Source organism: Limanda limanda, chromosome 3 (assembly GCF_963576545.1).
Source record: "Limanda limanda chromosome 3, fLimLim1.1, whole genome shotgun sequence".
NCBI classification, from domain to species: domain Eukaryota; kingdom Metazoa; phylum Chordata; class Actinopteri; order Pleuronectiformes; family Pleuronectidae; genus Limanda; species Limanda limanda.
Genome location: NC_083638.1, coordinates 29,134,612 through 29,158,899, shown reverse-complemented (window position 1 = coordinate 29,158,899; position 24,288 = coordinate 29,134,612). Strand labels below are relative to the sequence as shown.

The window sequence follows — 24,288 nt, the reverse complement described above, 5'->3', positions numbered from 1 at the left end:
TGCAACACAACATGCAGCTCCAAAAGTGAACTGCAGTGATGGGCAGACGTCCATTTGACTTGAATACATGGACAGAGTCTGTTTTTGCATGTTCTGTGTGAGTGTGGTACATTCCTCTTCATTGTATATGTCACAGCTCCAAAAAAACTACAAAACTATTCAGTGGGAGACACTTAAACTGATTGCACAGTGATGTCTCATCAAGAAGTAGACAGGTCTGCTTAGTATGTTTAATCCAGTTTCATGTTGCAGGTTATGTAAATTCCTGACATACATTCAGACATGTTAACTAATATTCTGTGTGAATAGAAGGGACAATGGCACTTACTTACTATAGATCAAGAGGTCAGTTATAGTAAAAGAAATGATGGAAAGAAAGAGAAGAATGAAAGGAGGAAGACAATATTGAAAAGAGGAAGAGGAGGGACACTATGTAAAAAGTAATTTGAGGAGGAAGAGGAGCATGGAATCAGAGATGATGAAGTGATTTTTTCCCCCCCAGTGGTATAACAAGGAGGGAGGGTTCAAGCCGGAGCAGGTGAGGCTGCGGTTTCCAAGGTTACAGACGTTTGCAGCGACCACCCATCTGTTCCCCTGACACCAGCATCTCTGCAGTGACACAGCAACAATGAAAGGATGGAGGGAAAGAGTTTGGCAAAAAAGAAAAGACAGTCAGTGAGACAAAGAGGGGCAGAGAGGGAGGTGATGAGGAGACAGATTAAAGAGGGAGAGACTGGCAGAGGCACTTAGACTGCAGCAGCACCAGCGCCACAATAAAAAAGCAGAATTATACATGAGGCCTGGATTCTCCTCCTACTATAAAACTAAGTCTGAGATTGAGCTTCCCAGACAACCAGGCAGCCAGTCACCCTCGACCCAAACAAGCCATCAGTCTCTGAGACAACAGCAGCTCCACACACTGAATTGGGTTCAATCCTGTGCAGCAAACATCCAATACCACAAGCTGGAGGAATGCATAACAGCATGATACATTATACTTAAGCAATAAGCCACAAGAGGCCGGGGTTTGGAAGCGTTCTGATTGAGGAGAGAAAATGAGTGGTAACAGTGCAAAGGCTCATTAGGTTTTCTGATCAATAATGAGGCTGAACAATGTGGTGTTCGGTTATATCAGAGTGTTGATATGTGGTAATGAGTTAATACTATTTCATCACATTTAGCTGACACTATTAGTGGATTTAAACATAAATGAGGTGACATTTTTTTGGGGGGGGGATTAGCCTCTGTCCAAGGACACTTTGGCATGGGCTGGGATTTGAGCTCCTGACCTTCTGGTTGGAGGACAACTGCTCTACCCTCTCAGCCACAGCCTTAAATGCAATTTAGCTGATGCTTTTGTCCAAAGCGACTTCCACTTAGTGCATTCAACATCTATGAGGGCCATTCAGGGTTCAACATCTTTCCCAAGGACACTTTGGCATAAGCTCAATTCAAGCAGCCGACCTTCTGGTTGGAGGACTACCACGACCACTCCACTCATGAACGCACCTGAAACTGAGAAGCTGTCTCGCCTCACTTTTTTCCAGTGCTGCATCTTGTACGATACGTTAAAATTACTGTTGCACATTGTTCCCAACATGTGAAAAACAACAATAGTAATGGCTGTCAACACGCAAACGACTGGAAGTTCAATGCTGAACAGAAAAGGTGCAGCGTCAGTGTCTAGATTGCCAAAATGAAGAAGAGGAAAAACTTACACACATTCAATAAGGTTATGTTTCCATCGCTGCTGTGTCTACTGAACAGTCATTTGACCTGGGAGTGAATTGTATCCATTACCATTGCAGACAAAATCCAGATGCTAGTGGGTGTTAGTGGATTCTTTGAACAGTGGAAAAGGGTTTTAATAGTCGTATACAGTTTACACATATAACCTGAGCTCTGTTACAACATATCAGAGCTTCACAAGACTATTACTGTTGACTTGTGTGTTTTTACAGACAACATATCAATTTTTAATTAGCTCATGGTGAGTGTGTTTAATTGTGTTTACCTGTCCCCCTTCTGCTTCGATCCAGGTAGGACAATTAAAGGTTTTAATTATGTATTAAGGTCAGGGTGATGAGAATAGTCTTTATTAACCCAGGAATACTGATATTTTTACAATATTTAGTCCCCAAAAAACATCATGCACATATTTTACTTAAAGTATTTAATAAAGGATCCACGGCACTTCTGCTCAGCTTTAACATCACAAGTGAAAAAAACTGCACAACCAGCTCAAATGTTTTCCAGCAGGACAGGAGTTCAAAGTTGATCTGTCCAGTTCTTCCAGTTGACAGAAATTCACACAAACACACAAACACACACACACACAGTGACACAGACACACACTCACACACACCAGCTTTGACCTCTGACCCCTCACTGGACCCATGGTATCAGTCAGAAGGTCATGGCAAGGTCACTTCCTGTCAAAACACATCTCTCCACCCCAACGGCTGTTGCCATGATGACGGGAGGATGAGTCTGGCTATGACAGATGAACCGACACACGTGCTCAAGGCTAAAAAAGTTAAAGCATATTAGTTGTTTCCTGCAACTAACCCTAACCCTAACTATTTTGTTTTTTTATTATTAATTTCCTTTACACTTCTTAATATTCTCAGTATTAAAAACAAACGTTTGCCCTTTTTTTCCACCTTTCAAGACTCATTTTGCTACAGTGACAAATATGGTTTAACTACATTTCTTTCAGTCCAGTCTTTTAGATGTTGTCTGCCCATTTATAATGTTTTCCATGCAAACTCTTGTAAGTAAGCTGAGCAGCTGATTAATGCCACTGCTGCCCTGAATCATCCAGTGTCCTCAGGGACCTGTCACACTGGTGAGTGTGACCCAGATGAGTCTGTCCTATGATGAGCCTGAACAATTGATGTTCTGGTCCAGTCTGGTGGATTTCAAGTGCCAGTTTCATCCACTGTCCCCTCAAACAGTGCACGGCATCTGTGCATCTTCACAAATTGGTGTGGCCGCAACTATTAAGAAAAAAAAGCTCTTTATCTGTTCAGTTTATTTGGGTGAAATACATCACAGTTTACAAAGTAGGCCAAATATTATGCCTGGGTTTATAACATTTTACTGATTTCACATGTTGACATGTTGACAGTCAGTTCACATTTTCCACATAACTAATTAAAATGACAGATAAAGCACGCACACTGAACAGACCACAGCTAAAGGTGTTCAACAGCATATCCAGTCACATGCTCGGTGCTTTGCAAAGGTAAATTATACTATGAAATATCTCTTAACTCACATATTAACATATTTGTGTCACGTTATTTGTGTATAGCCGCATGGTGGGACACCTAACACCAACCACGTCAGGGGATAGGATCTAACTGTTGACCTTATTCTGAGTAGAGCTATGGTAAAGGTGGACAGATTTGTCATTGCGTACATCAACTGTGTCATCAACAAGAACCCTTTCCATTTCATACTCTTGCACAAGGAGCGAGTGGTACTGTCCTCTCCTAAACAATAGTGATGCTGTTCGCAGACTTTTGCCTACAACTCAATTCATGTTGCGCTGCATGGAACATGCTAAAAAGGTTAGGGGATGGTTCCCCAGCCGAATCTATGCTGATGGCGTCCACCAGCAAAAATCTGTCTGACATCATTTCTGCAAGGACAGGAACAGAGAGCATAAACCAGGTTTAACCAGGTGTATTTTCATATGTTGATACGACTATTGTCTTGAGCAGTTTAATAACGCAATATTGCAGTTTCCTCAATGACTATATGTGAGTCATTGAGGAACCTGCTTTGACCAAAGGTTTTAAGACAGTCTGTTTAGTAAGAGCTGAGCCAAAATGCCGCTCCAATCCGTGTGAGACGCTGCTGCTTAAAAGCTCCGGCAGAACTATAAAGTGATTATAGCTTTTCAGCCCTGATTAGCTACTCTTAATGCCGGTGAGTACTCAGATTAACATAACTGGTATTTAACACCTCATCACTGCTCACATCATCAACTGATTGTGGCCTTTCACAATTGATACCAGTGATGGTGCATGATTTATTAATAATAATAGGAATAGATAGATAAATGACACATGAAAACATGCATTCAGCAGTTCATGACATCCTTTAGGAAAGGCTCAAGCTCAAATCACAACTGATTCAGCCTGGTGGACCGTGGTAGTGCTGACTTTTTGACTCCACTACTGTGTCTTAGTCTAAGGCCTGGACCTTTTCAAAAACCTAACCATGTCTCAAAAACCTAACTGCATGTTTATTTCTGTTACCGTGACCCTTCGGGTCGTAGCCAATCAATAAGGATGACTATGGTTTAGAGAACTTCAACACCACAAAACAAGACTGGGAAATAGGGATATACCTCCACAGGACATTTACAAAATAACACGACAGCTGTGTAATGCTAGGCAGTTATCCTCAGTTATTTGTTATCATTGAGTGGAAGGTTTTTACTTGTATGGTCATTTTTTATTCTTAAAATAAAGATTCCTATCTGTTTGTTTTCAACAGAAGGGGTTTTGCAATATACAAATATGCACAGTGACAAGATTTTATCCAGACAATTCACATCACAAACTGATAAGAGCAAAATGATAACCTTTGTGTGGATTTAACCTTTTCTATGTTAAGATAAAAGTCGTTATGATCACAGACAGTATGGAATGGAAACCAAGAGGTCAAAGGTCAGAAGCCTTGGCTCAAAAGTAATTGGATACACCTGACTCTGTTTGTATGTGCATTTCCAGGGATAAGAGCATGTTAAACGTTTGAAGCTCTACTTTTCTGTACTCAGCCGCGCTCCCTCCCTTCCCCTCTGTCTCTCTGTAATACTCACTAAATTCCTGAGATGTGTCGCTTTCCTGTCACATGGGAACAACCATCCAAACAACATGGCAGCTCAAAGCACTGACTTGAAACTCCAAAAAGCCATAAAACAGCCATAACAGGGGTTTTCTTTGTATTATGGTTACACAGTAATTCTCCTCTTTCCCACATTGGTCATCCCAAATTAGGTCCCATGACCGAACCCTGAGATCCTGAAAATCTAACATGAATATAGCACGACCTGATCGAGGATTAGAGTGACCAGCTGGCAAACAGCCCTGACATCAAAGAGCTTGCTTTAGCATCATGGAGGAAGTCCAATGCTGAACAACTTCCTCACCCAGAAAACTCAAACATACCCTCAAGCCCAAACGCGTTGGACCTATTAAACTGCGGGACACTATGGAACAGGGAGTGTGCGGGTGTAATGGTTTAGAGTGGAGTCAGCTGGGCCTGGGAAAGCATGTTCATTCTCTGGCTTTGATTACAGAAGCTTTAAATCTCTCTTACACACATACTCACTTACACACAGACACACTCGAACATACAGACTGAAAAACAGACACACAAACTCTCCACTGAGACCAAGGCAGAGCTGAGCTACAGGCCTCCAGACAGGGTATATTTACTTAAAAAATGGGGGTTGTTGGCAAAGGACAATTTCTGTTGCTAAAAATACCAACACATAAAATGTATCCAGCCAGGACAGCGTGTACTGTCATTCCACAAAGAGTGCTGGAAAATTGTCAAAAGAGAAGAGAAAAAAACCTGAGTTCAGCACTGTTCCCGAGCCTGCCTCCTTTTGTGTTGAAGGACCGAAATGTGTTTTATAAAGTAGTAAGATGAGTTGTTAGATGTAGGAGTTCTATCCATTCTGATCTGATTCTACCCGTGTGGTAAAAAATTGGAAGTGTTTTGGTAGTTATTGTTTCTCTACAACAGATTAAGCTAAATCCTTTGGACACCTAAAAGTAACTAAATGTATTTAAAAGTAAGTTAGCTAGCTGACTTTGTTTGTGTTTGATATCATGCTTTAAAGCTAAATAGTTGCTATCACAAGACTTGAGAGAAACTGTATGTATGCAGTACATTGCATGATGCAAGATTTACTGCTGCTGCAAATCAGCCGTTTCAAGTGAGCCAATGTTTGCTGCTGTTTTTCAAAGCAAAGGATTACAGAAAAAAGGTTTCAGGAACTTTACTCAACTTCGAGGTAAGTACAGAACATACAGGCGTTAAATCAGGGGGGGCAATTATGCTGAGTTGTGGGCTCTAGCTGTAGCATAAAGCAGCAAGTCCATGCACAATCCAACCTCCTTAGTGAAAAACAAACTCTCTGACTTTCACACAACATATTTCTAAGGGTAGGAGGGGAAACTTATCCATTATGAACTTTCCTACAATATGTTACAGGTATGAAGTGGTATGGTTTTATGACAAAAGTTAGCTGCAGCTAAGTTGGAAGCTAAAAGGTTTTCCTTGTGGTTGTAGCTATCAGTGTTTTTAAGGTAAATCTGTAGCAGAAAGGACTGTGACAGTTCTTGAATTAGTGTACTGCTGGCTCCATTATATTGAAGGTGTATTTTTTACTTTGATTAGTTGTAGGTACAGAAACTACTGCAACTCCCAGAAGAACCATAGTCATCTAGCACTCTTATTAGATAGAGAAGGAGGATCATAGAGTATTATCATAGAGCAAATTACAATTCCTTTAATCCAGCAATCTAACACTGCACTAGAGAGAATGGAGAAGTCCAATGAAAACTAATTTATTAACCTTGGCACCTCGATCTCAAATTTTCCCCTCATCAATATAAAAGTTGAAGTTTAGATTTCCATACAAATCTTGGCCTAAATTGGATAGGAAGCCAGAACACTCTTGTTTTAACAAAGCGCTTGTCTGACACCAGTGTAGGCGGCCGTGCTTCTCTCAGTGCCATCTGTTGAGAGGCTGGTTTTCTGAGCTGCCTGCGCTCCTTAACCTCTTGAGTCTTTATGACACATGATCTTTAAGAGCTCTTACTGCAACAGCAAATACTTAGAAAGCCACTCCGTATTAGGTTCAAGTGAAAGCTGCATCTCTGTTACAAATTCTTGTCACGGTGTTGATGTGAGTGCATTCTCTGGTACAATGTGTTGCCATGGTCAGCCGAACAATACTGTGGCCACTGGGTAATTTTGTCACTTTGTACTTGCAATAATGATCAAAGAACCGAAGGGAAACACTGGAGGATGTCACACAGACGTTATAAAAACATTAAATATTCTTATCATTATACTGTAGAAATATCTGCCAAATGAGTCATGCAAGCTCATCTGGAGTCTTCTTTTTTCTCCCTTAAAATAACAGAACAAACCTTTGCCAATAGAGTGAGGTAATCTGGCTTGTTTTCTGAGCATAGTCAACATAGAAAATTTCCAAAAGTGGTCTTGAAAGAATGAAACTCTCTATTTTATGGAAATTACCACTCTTTCTATGGTTAATATTTTGGGGAAAAAATAAAAGAACAGTGTGACATTTTAGGAAATATGGAAAAGAGATGCGAATCAATCATCCATACATAAATATGTAGCGAGAAAATGCAGCTAGAACTGTGAAAAATGTTGCTTCCAGTTCTTTTGGAGGGTCCCAAACAAGATGGGATGTCCATCCATAGTGCAGCATCTATGACCTTTCCTGGTGGACATTTTGACCTGTAATCATGTTTAACCACCATCCACAGGGAGATAAGAGGTCAGGCAATCAAGCCTGAGGGTGGTGGGGAATCAGTGTCTGACTCAGGGCTATACAAGCCACCTGGTAGCTTTGATTAGACAACAGCCACAAAACATAATCTATAGTATTTATGTTTGTTTGAGAGCAATGAAGAGATAAGGAAGAATCAATAGTCAGGTCAACTTCATAAGCACTCTAAGAAATGAGCTCCTTGAAAAGCAATTGTCTCACGCACCCATTACATGCAGCCATTGGAGTGGCAGCTCAACAAAGCGTCACACACATCGGTCAGCATGTGGAGGCTTGAAAACGTACATACAGGATCAGGTCCTGCGTGGAAAGGTGGATGGAATTCCCTGCCCATCACACTTTACGTGTACTAACCAATTACACAAAGCAACATGCATGTCCCTCCCTGCATGCCTAAAATGAAACGCCACTTCACATATGCTTGTGAGTGTTCAAAATGCGTGTGCGTGTTCAAAATGCACACATACACATTCTCACACAATCTTACTATCACTCACATCTTAACATGCACAATAGTAGCCATGCGTTCTGCAGATGGTATCCAGTGTAACATGCAGCATGCCATCTGCATGAATGCACCATGTGAGCTGCTCAAGGGCAAGAGATGTGTCTGAGTGGGTCAGGAGCACATGCAGAGGAGGACACACATACACTTGGATATTAACCTTTACCTTAATGCCTGTTTGATATCAGACTGATGTGAATCTGACAATCATTTGGTTTGTATTTAGAAGAGAGAGCAGCTGAATACCACTGATTGCAGCAATTGTTATACCCAGTAATCTTTGTTTTAATTAGATGGTGAATGTATCTTTTTTTCTTAGGGTAAAAGCTATTAAAGTTACAAATTATAGTTTTTATCAAACCGAAGATGTCAAAATATTGAATTTTGCGCTACATGGATAAATAGAATTGACATGGTTTAACATACTTTCTAGCCATTATGGGTGTTGTAAAGGCCAAGTCTTTCTGAGAAATATCATTTAATAAAATATGCGTATAGCTGTAAATATTTTGTAGCGACATAGCCAGTCAGAGCTGTGCTGTCAGACCATAGTTAGGCTTTGCTGTGCTGAGTCACACACTGCAGAGGTCTAAATATAGCATTGTGGGTAATGTAGTCTGGGCATCAGCCTCTCTGCAAACCACTGACTCCCACAGAGCATTATGGAGAGTGAGGCCGGGGGAGAGTTAACAGAGACTGGAGAAAGATAAGGTAACATTCAAACATCAAATAAACCCTCACTTTTCCTTGCTGACACACACACACACGCACGTACACACGGTCAGTAGGTGATAGCATGTCTGTGAGAACACTTTCGTTTTGAGCAGACTGGCTGGCACGAGGCTGTGGGAAACACTCATCTGTTGTTAATGCTGAAGTCTCTCTCGAACAGGGCATCCAGCATCCTACAACGTTCAAGAGAGTTGTTGATGTACCACACCAAATAGTGTGTACCTTAGCAGCATGGGGGTCTGACAAGATCACCTCGAGTGGAGATTTTTTGTCACATAGAGGAAGCAAAGATCAAGAATAAACTTCCCTATGCTAAAATAATGCAGTTGTTGATTTAACATAAAAAGTGTGAGGGGGAGTTAGAGAGAAACCCCCTAAAATGTGTGTGTGTGTGTGTGTTTGTGTGTGTGTGTGTGTGTGTGCGTGGCACTGTTGCCGTGGCAACGTACCCCTTGGGATCACTGCAATGAGAGAGATGAATCATGGGTAGAGGGAAAAAAATGAAGCAGACACACACCTACGACACCTGCACACAAATAGACACTGTGTGCGTCATGCAAGGAAAACGGATGCAAGCATCACTGTAGGGCACCTTAGGAATATTATCTTGCATACATGGCAAAATATGACTAAAGATGACACTTCCACAGATTCAGGGCTTTGTATGAGGATCAGAGAGGAACTGTTGACAAACAGATCCAGTAAAGAATGAACACTGCATTTCTGCTTAACATTGTCAAAAAGATTAATTAATAGCTGCTGCGTCAATTTTCTCAGGAGATAAAATCCATCCTAATAAATTAGAAAGAAAAGATTTAGCATGTATTAAACCATCAAACTCATCATCCTGTAACTCAAACTAGAATACCTGGATTTGTATCACTGTCTCAGTGGTATCTGAGGATTTAGATTACTCACAACCATCCTTCTAACCTACAGAGAGCGAGTGATTCTCAAGAGATATTTTGAGTGGACAAACCCTTAAAGTCTTGAAAAAGGGCTGAAATTAATCATGTAGTTCTTATTCATTACAGTCAGAGTTTATAGAATAATGTAGTCAGATGTAGTCAGTAGAGGGTACAAGTGTGTGTGTGTGTGTGTGTGTGTGTGTGTGTGTGTGTGTGTGTGTGTGTGTGTGTGTGTGTGTGTGTGTGTGTGTGTGTGTGTGTGTGTGTGTGTGTGTGTGTGTGTGTGTGTGTGTGTGTGTGTGTGTGTGTGTGTGTGTGTGTGTATATAACTGAGCCAGCAGGGGCAACACCAGTTAACACGCCTGGCTAATGGCTGTTAATGCTGCGGATTAACACACAACTCTCACTATATTCAAGCACACACAACGCGTGTTCACACACAGACGCGAATGCACACGAAATATTTTTGACAAATTCAGTAAGAGATATTACACATTAATAAAATTCCCCAAATCTTACTGAAAACACCAAATCTTTGTTTGTTTAACTCAATGATGCAGCGGCATATTCATGACAAATATATCACTGATCCACCAACATACACACACAAGCACAGACATGCGTAGCACTCTGCAGCCTCTTGTCTCATCAAACAGGATTTGGCCTTGGAGCAGCAAGACTCACTGAGCACAGCTTCCCATGCTTACTGACTGAGTGCACTGCATGTGTGTGTGTGTTGTGTGAGACAGAGCGTGTCCTGTGCTGTTGACCTCTGGGACAATACTGCACTGTGGCATCAGGAAATGTCCTTAGAGAGCTGCCAGAGAAAGAGAGAATGATGGAGGGAAAGAGGAGGGCAAAGGCGGAATGGGAATGATGGGTGGCAGGAGTTGATGGGAGAAACATGTTGGGAAGCAAGAGGGAGTAGGGTGGGAAAAAAGAAAGGAGGGAATCGGGGCAGTGCATTTAAGGTGAGAGATGAGGGTAGAGGAAGCACTGAGAAGTCGGATAAGTGAGAGAAAAGCTCCATGGAAGAGGAGGAGAGAGATAAATGGAACTGGGGGCTGGAGGGAGGGAAATAAACGGATACTGTGGCTGTGACTTAATTAAAGACAATAATGTTGTTTTTGTAGGTCTCCACAACAACAGGCCTCTCAGCCATGGCCTACTTACTAAGGGAAAGAAAGAAAGAAAGAATGTAACCATCTTGCGCATTTGGAGCAAGACTCTGCACAATAGTGATCAGGGGATGGAGATGTGGTAGCGAAGTCCCATCTATAGACGCACACGACCAATCGTGAGTCAGTCTCTGCTCCACTCATAATGTTTAACTCCATTTTTAGAGCACTTCAATTATTTTCAGGTTGTACAGTTTGGTCCCTGTTTCATCCACTAACATAAAGGAGAGGGTGTGAAAAGCCACCAGGTGGCAATTTAGTTGCTTTGGACTCACTTTTGGGGAGATGTCATTTCAGCCAGTCTATGGTTTTAGTCTATTTGGATAAATAAGTAAAATGACTAAAATTTGACTGACTTGGGAACTGTGAGAAAAATGAAGAAAATGCAACTACAATTTAATAACTGCATTTCCAATCCTAATTCAAAGTACAAAAACTGAATTATCATCTTGTGTCATTGAACAAAATTTGACTGAATATTCAACCAGCTATGAGCCTAGCTAAATGCTTGCTAGAATTTGAGATACTGACATCAGCTGTGTTCCAATTCAGGGGTCACCTCCTTTGGAAGGTTCAGTCTACTCAGCATACTAAGAACGATTCCTTGTTGGACTGTGTCCAAACTTTAGTTGGGCACGATGAGAATGTTTTAATGCCCCTTGGTTTTTATAACACGTGTACCATTGAGTTGAACTATGATATATTTAAACCTATATTCATCGAAGCAGAATGAATCCTGGGGTAGGTTGGCCCAAGAGGGATCCACCAGTTGGAGCCTTTACTGCTTGGGGATGAAAGGAAGCATTTGTTGGATGTATTTCAAGGAGCCTTTCAAATGGGACAGACTAGTCGCAGCCCTGTGATGCAATCGGTCTGCAAATGAAGCCTCTGAAGGAAGCAGCCCCTGAATTGGAACACAAATTCTACACAGTTATGCTACACATTACTGTAAAAAGTTACTAAGTAGTGCATGACTGTAAGAATTACCCTCATTTTCTGTTTTCCTCTCCAAATAACAGGGTCGTATTAATCTAGCTTAACTGTGTGCGTGTTAACAACCTATCTTTGTCTGACTATCCCACTGTACACAGGAAAAACACACTGGAGTCAAAATAAACTTACATTTTAAGAATATGTATTAAGCACATTCGGTTAATGTTATAACAGCTGACTAATCGTCGAGCTAACCCATTTATGTATGGTACAAAAGCCCAGGTGCGTGATAAACTGTATCAGATCAAAGGCATCTCTAGCTGACCGTGAATGGCATGCTATCTGTGAAATGCAATTAAGCCATCTTGCTCAGATTTCCCCTCTCCTCTTGGCAACAACATGGCTATTTTTTTCCTCTGCCACCACTTCCCTCTCTTTCTCTCTCACACAGGCAGTCTCTCTCTTTCCTTGTTGCCTGGCAACCGTGCTCGTAAATGTGATCCCACTTGTCTGCGATTGGTTGAAGGGACAACAGATACATGTCACAGTCAGAGCGAGGAAAGGGGGATGACACGCATGAATCTCACACACTCACACACACACACACAAAGAGAGAGAGAGAGAGAGAGAGAGAGACTTACAAATATCACTTAATTGAAATGCAATTAACCGTGGGCCTATACACTGCGTGTGCTCTTCAAGGCAATGCCCTCTGACCATTCTTCACATTCCAGTTCTGGATGCAGTGGATGATGGACCATGCTTGAGTGTATGTGTGTTGGGTCCGAATTGCTTGGTATGCTCTGAACAGTTTACACATGTTTACACACACATACCTGTGAGCTAATATGCATGCGTGTCAGAATTGCATGTGTAGGGGGATGTGTGTGTGGGTTTTCTGGGGGGGTCTGTATTCGTGTGAGCTGTGCTATTAAGTAGCAGGTGGTCCTTGCAGCCTTGCAGGCGGGGGGAGTGCCATGCTGCGAGCTGAATAAGGGAAAACTCTTGTTGAGTTGCACGTGTGTATGTGTGTTTAATTGTAATATGTGTCTCTCTGTGTGTGTGTATGTGTGTGCGTGTGTGTGTGTCGCTGTATTAACTCTAGTGGCCTAACATCTGAGTGCTACCTCTCAGTCCCACTGAGAGCGTCAACCAGCATGGAGTGTCATGCTGGGCAGCTAATGAGGGAGCATTCACTGAACGAAACACATTTGACCTACAGATCTACAGTATCTCTTTCCTAAACAATGGCAAATCAACTATTTAAACTAAAGGAACCCAGTTGGCTGCAAACCTCTGCCGAGGCCCAATATGCACCTTCAATTTAATCAAGTTATTCCAAATTGTAAACACTCCTAAACTGTGTCTCAATTACGGGGCTACATCCTTCACAGGACAGGGCCTACCCGGCCCAAGAAGACCGCCTCATTTGTGGACTACAGAGGATTTTCATGTCTCCAAGCCTTGTTGCAGCCGCATAGCAACAGAGCTGAATTTTGACAAAGTTTCAATGCCCCTTGCTTCTTTAAAACATCTGTATGTTAGCTGTTCAGTTGAGTTAAAGCATGACACTAGCATCAGACGTCTGGTCGCACTCCAGAGCCATTCCCTCTTTAAAAAATGGTTAAACAATGGAGCGTAAAGAATCCTGGGATAGGTTGAGCTTGGACAGATCCACCCGTTGGAGCCTTCGTTTATTTGGGATGAGAGGATGCATTTGTCCCCCACATTTGAAGGAGGTTTTTCAAAATGGGAGCCTTCAAAGGATGCAGCCCCTGAATTGAGACACAGCTATGGATATCAGTTCTGTAAATAGGGCTTTTAAATATCTTTAGAAAATGAAAAACAATTCCTGGATCTGCCCCCTGATATGTACCAAAATTGTATGGATTCTCCATTGAGTAGTTTTTGTGTATGCTGCTCACAAAGAATCCCAGATGAATCCTTGGCAAATGAAAAAATCCATCGTAGCAATTTTCCCTTTATAATTGATACTGTTTAAAAGCAGTTGAAAATCACAAAGGGACTCTTGGCTTAATCCAACAGGACTGTGGGGATACATAAAAAAAGAAGAACAAAAAAGTTGCACGCTACAGACTCATGCTCGTATCCACAGCGACAGCATAGACCTGCCGTTGAAGACGTCCTCACAATTCCCCACAACAGACCTCTGTCCATTCTCCGTCTTTATCACTTGCTTCACTCAATGTTCTCTCGAGCATGAACCTCACTGTCTTTTCATGCCGTTGTTGCTCCATTCCTCAGAGGTCTGGAACAATCCTCAACTGTTGCTCTGCATCCTTTCACCATCACTCTAACACATCAACTATCATTTCTCCACACAGCGCCACTGTGCCACAAATCTGAGGTTCTCTGTTTACAGCAAATCAATGTATGGCCCTTCTTTTTTTGTCAGCTTTTGAATGTGCTGCTTGCAGCAGTTTTAAACACCAATAAACTGTTCTCGATATTAAAATGCCTAACTTGGTAAAATGACTGTGAACTCATGAGGCTACAGTCAGGATCACTGGCAGCCTACATGTCACAGCAGTGGTATTATTAGTGGTACTGCTTCTCAAAATCAAGACCACATTTCCCATAAAGTTCATTGCTTCCTGCCCCCTAGCTCCCTTCCTCTGGCTTCACTGTAGAAGATAAACATATTGGAAAGGAGTTTTCCAGCTTCTTTTCTCTCCCTCTCACCATCTGCAGTTGGGATGAACCTGGGCTCCTGTTTCTGCCCTCGTTCAGTCACGTACAAAAACATTCAGTCTTCTCCGTCATTGTATGAAGCTTTAACCAAAACAGTGTGTCTCTTTGGCATTATCAGCCAGAAAACATTAAAGTGAGGGAGTGCGACTGCGTGTGGTCCAGTTTCCTTGTTTTACACCCACAAACAGAGCTTTTCCAAAACTAAAACTGAAAATGTCAGCTTGGTGTTTCAGCGTGTGTGGGGTGACTGACATTATGGTGTATTCTACCTGGTAAGCCACAATCTAATCATTATTTTAAACACAATGAGTTTCTGACTATGTTAAAACAGGTGAAATAAATTATTTGTGGACATTTAAGGGCTAAAAAGTGATTAGAATTTATACATCTGTTGGGATGAAGTTTAAAACATGTCATATTTTAAAGGAATTGAAATAGCTAACTTAATATAGTATTTCCCTTAACTAAGGCCTTGTTCAGACCTGGTATACACATGCATCCTGAGAGATCTGACAATGGAAAGACCTAATTACGTAAGTTCATGCCTGGCATTGCAATGGGTTGGATGCTTCATATTTTTGCTTTTGTGCTTCGTATGCAAATTAAACATTAATAATTTCTTTGCACAAAGCCAAAATTGTGCTATTTTTAACCAGTCTGGTTAGACCCACAAAATGTAGTTTGGGCAAATATGTCGCAGACCACAACAGACTCAAACAACATTTACTCATTTTACCACCTATTCAAAAGTGTGTGGAGATGAGAGTTACAAAAGTACAATCGAGTGCTCAAAGCAAACCCAAGACTCAAGATGTTGCACAAGGCTTTTGCCTGCCACACAACATAAGGTGAAGAATCACGAAATTGGACGGAGATAACGGAGAAAACATCTAATGTTGCAACTGAACATCTACAAAGACATGGCCCCAATTCACCAGACGTGGACGGGTAGGAGAAACAATATGTTTGGTTATCTGGGTTTAAATGATCCTTACATGTCAATGCAACAACGCACTGGGGATGCTTAGCAAATTACATTAAGCTACAAAAAGGACAAGATCTCACACTAACAGATGTGTTCTCAAATGGTCAGACAATCAAACAAATACTAAAATGACTATAGTTTTATAAAGAATGAACGTGTTCAAAATTATTGAGGCCATTTGAACAGAGAGACAAAACTCTCCATCAAAAAGACCAGTGAGGCTTATAAACCATGGCTGCTTAAAACTTGTCATAGCTGTGGTTGGACCTGCTTTATTTAGTGCAGAAGCAAATCAGCTTCCAAATAAGACATGAAATAGTTAATTCGTGCAACTACCATTTCGAAAGGCTGCAAGAAACCCAATCCTGTGTGTTGTTTGTCACTAATAATGAAACACACACAAACAGCTCCCCCTGACCAGATCAGAGAAGCAGGCATGTTGCGTGTTTGTTTATTTGCTTTCATTTCATTGGTATTCTATCTCTCTTTATCTCTTTTTCTTTCTCTATCGCTCTTAACCGCACAAACACAAAACCAGATTGCCCTGGGGAAACAAAGTTTGGGCTGTAAGAGGGGAGAGCACATCTGAAAGTGCACTCAAATTCACCCCTAACCAGGGAATTCACAAACACTTGGACATTTCTTCCTACTGAATTCACCCATTTGGTAAATATCTCTCTTTCTCTATCTCTCTCTCTCTCACACACACACACATACACAGGACTGTTTTTCTCACTAGGCTTCCAACTTCATCTGTTTGAAAAATACAACTGATGTAACTGGTCACAAAACATTAGGGGCCCCACAGAAAACAAGGCCTGGCCAAGATCCAGGCAGGACAAACCCACAAGTTCCCCAATTTCCCATTGGTCACCTTGCATAGTGTGTGACGCAGTAAACAGCTTTGTTATTGTAAGCACCCATTTTATTGTATAGAATTGTAATAATCCTACAGGGGCGATTTGATAATTTACTATTACATAAGACGTTCAGGATCCCTTTTCCCTAACACTCCACTGAAAGTTTCTGTTGATCATCGTTCTTGAACTAATTCTAAATGCTAACAGAAGCCAGCTCAGAGTCTTTATTAATATCTGGATGATGTTATGGAGCAAACAACATTGCAATTCATAGAGCAACACCACTTTGCCGAAAAACCTGAAGGTTACTTCCTTTCTATATAATATGTAACAAAGCAGATTTGTACAATTCGACCAGATTTAATCTCATTATCATTAGTTCAGAGACTCTAGACTGCAACAATCTGGGCACCCTGAGCTCCAGATTTCTTCTTTATCATGAATAATTTTTGATTTTCACCAGCAAATAAGAACATACATTTCACAAAGTGTTCACATAACATTTGAACAGCAGAAAGCAAACACAGACTATTAACATACAGGCTCATAAATGAGAGTGTTGGTACAAGGGTAGAGCAAAGGATCATCAGTACCCATTTGGGTTTGATTCACACACACACACATTATATAATAAAGTGGCACATTGATGTAGCAAGAGACAGAGAGCATCATTATAAGTGCCGTCTCCTGCCGACATCCATTTAACAAATCTATCAGAGAACATCACACACTGTGAAAGAGCAGCAAATGTGAAGCGATCTGACAAATGGACTCCAACAGGAATGACTCAACAGTACAGAAAGTACAAAGAGCCTCTGATGCACAGGCTGTATGCAAGTGCCAACATAATTTGTTATACTTTTGCCTCTCTCTCATTTGTGTGTGTGTTTGTATGTGTGGCAGCCGTAGCGGCCTGTGTAATGAGCTGACAGAGCTTGGTCATTTCCTGTCTGGCCTATAAAAGCAACACGAGCTGCTTCCTCTATCCTCCTCTATAGAATCCCACCTGGGGCCACACACACACACAAACACACACACACACAGAAGCACACACACACACACACACTGTCTGGCAGCTGCACTAGTGTGCTACAACAGCCTCAGTTGACTTTCTAGTTTCCCTCAGTAGTACCGCAGTATAACGATGGGTTTCAGTGGGTGGTGAGTGTTTGTCTGACCTTTGTCTGAGCTCTCGGCCCACATGCTATGAAAACTAGCAGCAAGCTTTAAGCCTACACACAGAATATCAAGGCTGTCAAGAGTGTCAAGCCAAAAGACATGAAAAAACAATCCATTGACCATAATTCAATAGAGTTCAGTGAGCTCTCTTGGCTGAATGCAGCTTTTGGGGGGGGGGAAACACCATGTTGAGGAGCTTTGTTGAAAACATCAAAACAGTCTCAACAGCCTTTGCAAAGGATGGGTTTCCAATTCAGAACAACCAAGGATGCGTGTAAAGCAAGAGGCGATAAAGCACATTGCCACAGTGTAATGGCTTAATTACAGACATTGCCAGTAACTGGAAATTGAGAAACTTACTGAAAACCAGAATGTTTATAGGTGCAATTTTGACATTGGCATTTTTAGCACTGTTTTACCACATGGTTTCCCTTACCTGTGGCTGTGGATTGCTAACGTGGCAAGTCCAATGAGAAGCAGCAGCTAGCAGCATGTAATGCTAACAAAGACTTTACACAGAGTTGTAATACTGTTTAAAATACCTGCTGTTTCCTAGGCACTGAGATTAATTGTGATAAAAATTAAACAGAAAATGTGTTCCTGACTTGATCAGTGTTTCAAATGTTTTATCTTATGTCTGTCACACCAGATCCTTTTTCTTTGATCTTCTTTATCATGCATGTTTACTGTTGCTACTGTTGCTCGATTTATACAGCATCCACCTTGTTGGATAGTCTTCAGCTAAACGCCACCTGGTGGACTGGAGTGGAACCGCTTGTTATAGCTGTCGGTAGTTTAAACATCAGCAGTCAAATTTGCCTAATGGAAACACAGGCAAACAACTGTCTCCTGGGAACTTTTAGTTCCATGGAAAAAGTTCCTGGGACAAACATTTCTAGGTAGTATAGGTCAAAAAACGCTGCTAATGTTTTACTAGTTTCAAGTGTTAGCTGCTTTTTTATGCAGGTGAAATGAAAAGACAAACCACAGGGTTTTTCGGCTTCATACGTTGTCAGATTGAAAGATAAAACAGACTATCAACAAACAGCAGCTTCAAAGCAACAGCTTTGAAGGTTGTGACAGAATGTAACTTTGAATGTTTTGCTGCTGGAAACCCTTTCATCAATCCAAGGAGAACTAAGCAGGCTGCCTGATAATATCGCAACAATATAATAAGACCCCTAATAGCACTCTCATGTTGAGGGCACTTCAGAGGAGCATGACATAAGACATACCAATGCATACAGCTATAACTGAGCTGCTACCTGGTTATACACACACACACACACACACAGACACACACATCCACACACACACACCCAGCATCCACAAATACACAGCGGTTACCATACCTCTGGTGTTGGTCGCCATGTCTGCCACCTTCTGAAAGGCATCCAGGAAGGCCACAGCAGCCAGAACAGTGGTTCTACATGAACAGAAAATTATAATTACTTTAGATAAATGGAATTATGATTAAACTTCATGTAACGAGCACCTGCTTTAGCTTATTCTGCATATTTAGTGTTTAGGTTTTGCCCGGGTTTTGTAAGAATGGTATTGCTGATTCGGGCAAATTAATTTGAAAGCAGTAGATATTATAAACATATATGGTATGTATGGGTGGTTACTTCCTTCACACAACTATTCCCTGTGTTTAAGCTTTTTGTCAATGTCAATGGCGAGCATTTTTGCCAGAATTGTAACACAATTTAAATATGTAATGTTTGGTAAGAATCAAGAGAAAGTTTGACTCTGTTATTCACATTACTGTTGATAACATCTGCCAAAGAGGATGTTTTGGTGTGTTGTTGGCAGGATTAAGCTAAAACAGAATGGATTGATGACACATGGGAACCCAAAAAACCTGTCAAAATTTGGCAGGGATCCTTTTCAGGATTTTTTTTACTGATTTCATAGGGAATAATGCAGGGATCTTGACAAGGGACTCCAATCTGCAAGTGTGTGAAATAAATGTAGCTTACTTTGACTGAGTTACAGGGGGCTGTTGAGCCTTGGTGGTCGTTTCATTTAGTTGTCAGAGAAACTTACCGGAGCTGAGAATGCAGCTTGGTGGCCTTGGCGCTGAAGTCCTCCCACACAGGATAGGAGCACTGGCAACACACAGACAACAAGATATGTTAAAATAAAATGTTCATATACATCATACAATTCACAGTGGGTGCCAGTGGCAAGATAGAAACAGGTCTTGTGCTATGGGTTTTTTCAGCCAACTAAAATGACACCTCTTGTAATTTCATGTTGTTGGATGGTAAATGGTGTGTATTTATAAAGCACTCTTGTAGTCCTGATGACCACTCAAAGTGCTTTACAGTGCAGGTTTTATATTCATACATTCATAAAAGTGCATGTGTGCAGCACTTTCTCTATGAGAAGGAGACATTTAGTTTAGTATTTAGGGTTTAGTATCTTGCCAAAGGACACCTCTGCATGCAGACAAGGGAAGACTGGGATCGAGTCGCCGACCCTCTGGTCGGGGACAATCGTTCTGACCAATGACCCACAGCCACACCAAGGTCTGAGGTAGATGTTCTCAAAAGATGCACGTCCCACAAATTTTTGTTTTTTTAATAGTTTCAACACTTCATTTTTTAACATTTCACTTCACTATCACCAAACTGAATTATGACTAATATGGGCACTGTTGTAATTCTGCATTAGCAGTAAAACTGTATCTGAAATTACATATGAAAGTTTATCTTTTCACCCTCCATCACTATGAATATATAGTAATCTCCCTTTCTTTGTTGATGTTTATCAATGAAGTTTAACCTTCACCATACAAAAGGATTTACTGAAATGAAATGCAGACATACTTTTTTAGTGTTTACATCATAATGTGTCCTTAGTGGTATAAAGAACTTTAGGACTGCTCAATTACATTTTAAATTGGCAAATATATGTATTCTTTAGATTATATATAACAATGGAGTATGTATTTTGCTTCTACATTGGTATGACAGCTTAAGCTACAAGTTTCTTGCCTGATTTTACATACAAAATGTATGGTTGTAATTGCCCACAAGTAATAGAAACGGATATTTGATGAATAGATTTACTGGTTTGCTGCTTTTGTCAGTTTAGTTATAATGTAAATGGAATACATTTGGGTATTAACCCGTTGATAATTGTCTGCATGATTTGAATGTTGTTTACAATTTAAGGCATCAATATTGGTAAATCAATATAACAGCATAACAATCGACATAGAGATTATTCTGAATAAGTACTACTTTTGATACTTCACAGTCATTTTGGTGACACTTCTTTTTAAGTAAAGAATTGTGCTGAATAAGTTATTGTTAATTGTTTAGGTGGCAAAACAGCTTAATACAGACTGCTCTTCAGATCACACACTTTGTTCAAAGAATCTCTAACAAAAAAAGCAGCCACCCCTCCTCTCCTTTGAATCCATCTATACACACACACACACACACACACACACACACACACATTTGACAGCTACTGACATGTGGCAGCATCAAAGGAGTTAACTGGTGCAGCCTTGCTAACACAATTCAAACCTAAAGCTGAGTCTCTAATGGCTGCTGCTCCCCCATCCTCCCACACCTCCTCCAAACTGACTGCTCTATCACACAGCCCCCAGCCTCCCTCAGCACATTATTACATTACACTTGATCCAGGTTAACCTATAACCCTGATAAATACTTGCAAATTATGTATGAGTATGTGTGTGTGTGTATTTGTGTGTTACTTTTGTTTTTTTAGTTTATTTCATTATGAGGTTCAAATAACCTCAGAACAATATTTTTAAAGTAACTGATGTAAAAACACAGGAAATAGTGGAGAACAATTTTGGTGAGTTAGGGCGGTGGGAAGGAGAAGGAGTGTGTGTGTGTGTGTGTGTCGAGGGGTGGGGCATCCTGTCATGATGTCAGACTGGCACAGACAGTCGAGGCTGTATTCTCTTTGATCTGGCCTGTTTGATGTGGCTTAATTTGGTCTGAAATCAGAGTCCTATTTCCCAATGGTACCAAATTGTAACCCCTTCACAATCCTCCATCCCACACGCACACACACCCACACACACACACACACACACACACACACACGCACACACACATACACTCACACAGATCCCTCCCCTTGCAGGCTGTTTGAAGTGCCCTGCAGAGCTTAAGTAGTGTGGATGGGAGATAAAGTGAAGTGACGCCCTACTCCTTGCACACACACACACACACTCATACATAAACAGATGAGCATGCTTCAACCTCATTATCATAATTCCAGCATTTCACTCCAGTTACAGAGTCTGGTGGCAAGTGACCAAAAGATGATTGTGTGTGTGTGTGTGTGTGTGTGTGTGTGTGTGTGTGTGTGTGTGTGTGTGTGTGTGTGTGTGTGTGTGTTGGGGTTGAGGGTTTTAAGACCCAAGATGTAGACACGGCTGGTAGGCAGATATGTATGATGAAGATAATCTAATGTAAATATAAAGGTTTACAGGTATTCCAGGTGGCAGGCAGGCAGGTAAACAAAACAAAATCCAAATTCAAATAAATATTTCAAGTAACTCCAAACAACTGAACAGAGGAATAAGATGAGAATGGAGAGATAAGCTAACAAAGAAAGACCCCGGCCGAAGCAGAATCCGAACCCAGAACCTTTTTGCTGTTTACCACCTCATTAGGAAACGTAGTTTACTAATAAATGAAATATATTATTGCTTGACTACTATTATTTATTAATTAATCTATTTTTAACAGTCATTAAAAAGATAATTTCCATCAAGCCTCCGGGCATTATTATGCAGAAAGTAAGACTCATTTTCACCTTGGTTTATTAACATTTGTGCAAACTGTATTCAATCACCCCAACAGCCAATGGATGCATCCATACAGACGATAGGTTTAAAATAGTTAACATATACACTCTCAGTGACTAGATGAACCACAACAATTGGTATATATATGTCACTGTTGAAAAATCCCTCACATCATACACAGTTTCTATAACAGAAAAGTGATGTTTACAACATCAGAGTCACTATAAACTGGTTTGTCTTAGACAATAAAAGAGGCTCAGAGGGAGGAGCGGGTCGTCCCTCTAACCAGTGGGTTGGCATTTAGATCCCAGTCTTCCCCATTCTGCATGCCAAAATGTCCTTAGGCAAGATGCTTCACCCAAAATTGCCCCCTCTCATAGAGAAAATTCTACACACGATAGATGCACTATCGTATGAATGTGTGTGGGTGGGTGAATGAAAATAATCTTTAATGGTCATTAAGAATAAAGCGTTATATACAGAACATTTACATTACATCACCAGATTCAGAGCAAACTAACATTATCAGTAAGACTGCAGACAGACTGCTCTCATTTTAGCTCTGATTGTGTATCTGTATGTGTGGGTGTGTGTCTGTGTGTGTGTGTGTGTGTGTGTGCGTGTGTGTGTGTTTGTGTGTGTGTGTGTTTGTGTGTGGAGAAGTGTGCAGGGAAGACGGAGAATCAGCGGAATACACTGCGGAGAGGACAGCGGTGCAGAGCTGCCTCGTGCCAGGGCTACCGGTGATACACCAATGCGCAGAGAATTTACAGCTCCAGCATTCAGCTTCGGGCCGCATATGACCTGAGTAGTACTGGACATGTAGTTTAGGATCCTGAAAAGAAACAGTAGAAAACAACCAGAGCGAGAATTTCCAACCCCTGAGTCAGAAGTTTGCTACCGGAGCACCCCGTCAAGTCGAATGGTCGGAGAACTTCACCACCCCGCCTTCAAAATCCAAGATGGCCCCTCCGTATATCAACAGCAGTGAAAGTTGTAGTTTCTACTGTTTGGTATCACTTCTGTCAATAAATGTGCTGTACACATAGTACTGTCAATTACTGCCTGTGAATGTTTTACTAGGTTGTTAGTATGCGTAAAATGCAGCGTTATGCGTCAATATTAACTGTTTTTGCTAACAATTGCTAACTGGCTAAAGTAAACATTGTTCCTGTACAACTGGAACATTATCAACTCTGGTGATTCGGGCGTGATGTCATTGCGAGGGCCGAGCTCTAAGGTGTAATGGAATTGAATTTATTGACACGTACGTTACATTGTGAAAATACACAAATTTTTATTTTCAGTTCAGCTTTCTGTTACCAGCTATAATGTCATAGGCTTAAAACTGAATGTTTCCTTCACCCTGACCAAGAGGAACATGATACTTACAACTTTGTGTTACTTTATAGAATCAAATTTGTTACTTTATTAATGTAATGGGATTTTTTTTCTGTATTAATGAATATCATTTTGTATTCATTATTTTTGTTTTATTATGAATTGCCTCATATATGTCCCACGGGCCAGAGGTCCTCAGCCCCTTGATCTACACTGAATTAAAGAGAGGCTGTCTGTACAAAGATCTGTGGCATGTGATATAAGGAATCCTTTGAAATCAGCCTGAGCCTGCAAGCTGCATAAATGTGTCTGTGTCTGTTTGTCTCAACCAGGGAGCTCAAAGACCAGAAAACCATAACAACTGCTCTCATATGACTGCGTGACTTCAAATATCACGGTGGCCGAGGGGCAAATACATCAGCATGTGAGAGACGCAGAGCAGGAGACAGTGAGTGTGTGAAAAAGCTTTTGGATTGTGCACTATTACATCACCACTTCCTGTGTCACAGCAAAACTCAGCAGGGCACGCATGATTACCTCTCATTCACACACATGCACGGACACACATAAATATACAGATGCAG

General features: G+C 41.1%; 1 protein-coding gene across 1 annotated transcript in view; it reads right to left on the bottom strand.

Moving 5' to 3' along the window:
- The window catches only part of LOC132998706 (protein MTSS 2-like), a 56,661-nt gene that overhangs the window by 18,926 nt on the left and 13,447 nt on the right, over positions 1 to 24,288 (bottom strand). Inside the window, exons 2-3 of the mRNA XM_061068444.1 lie at positions 19,612 to 19,673; positions 18,915 to 18,988 (exon numbers count right to left, since the gene is read on the bottom strand). Of these exons, the coding sequence (XP_060924427.1) occupies positions 18,915 to 18,988; positions 19,612 to 19,673 (136 nt within the window). The remainder of the gene's footprint in view (positions 1 to 18,914; positions 18,989 to 19,611; positions 19,674 to 24,288) is intronic.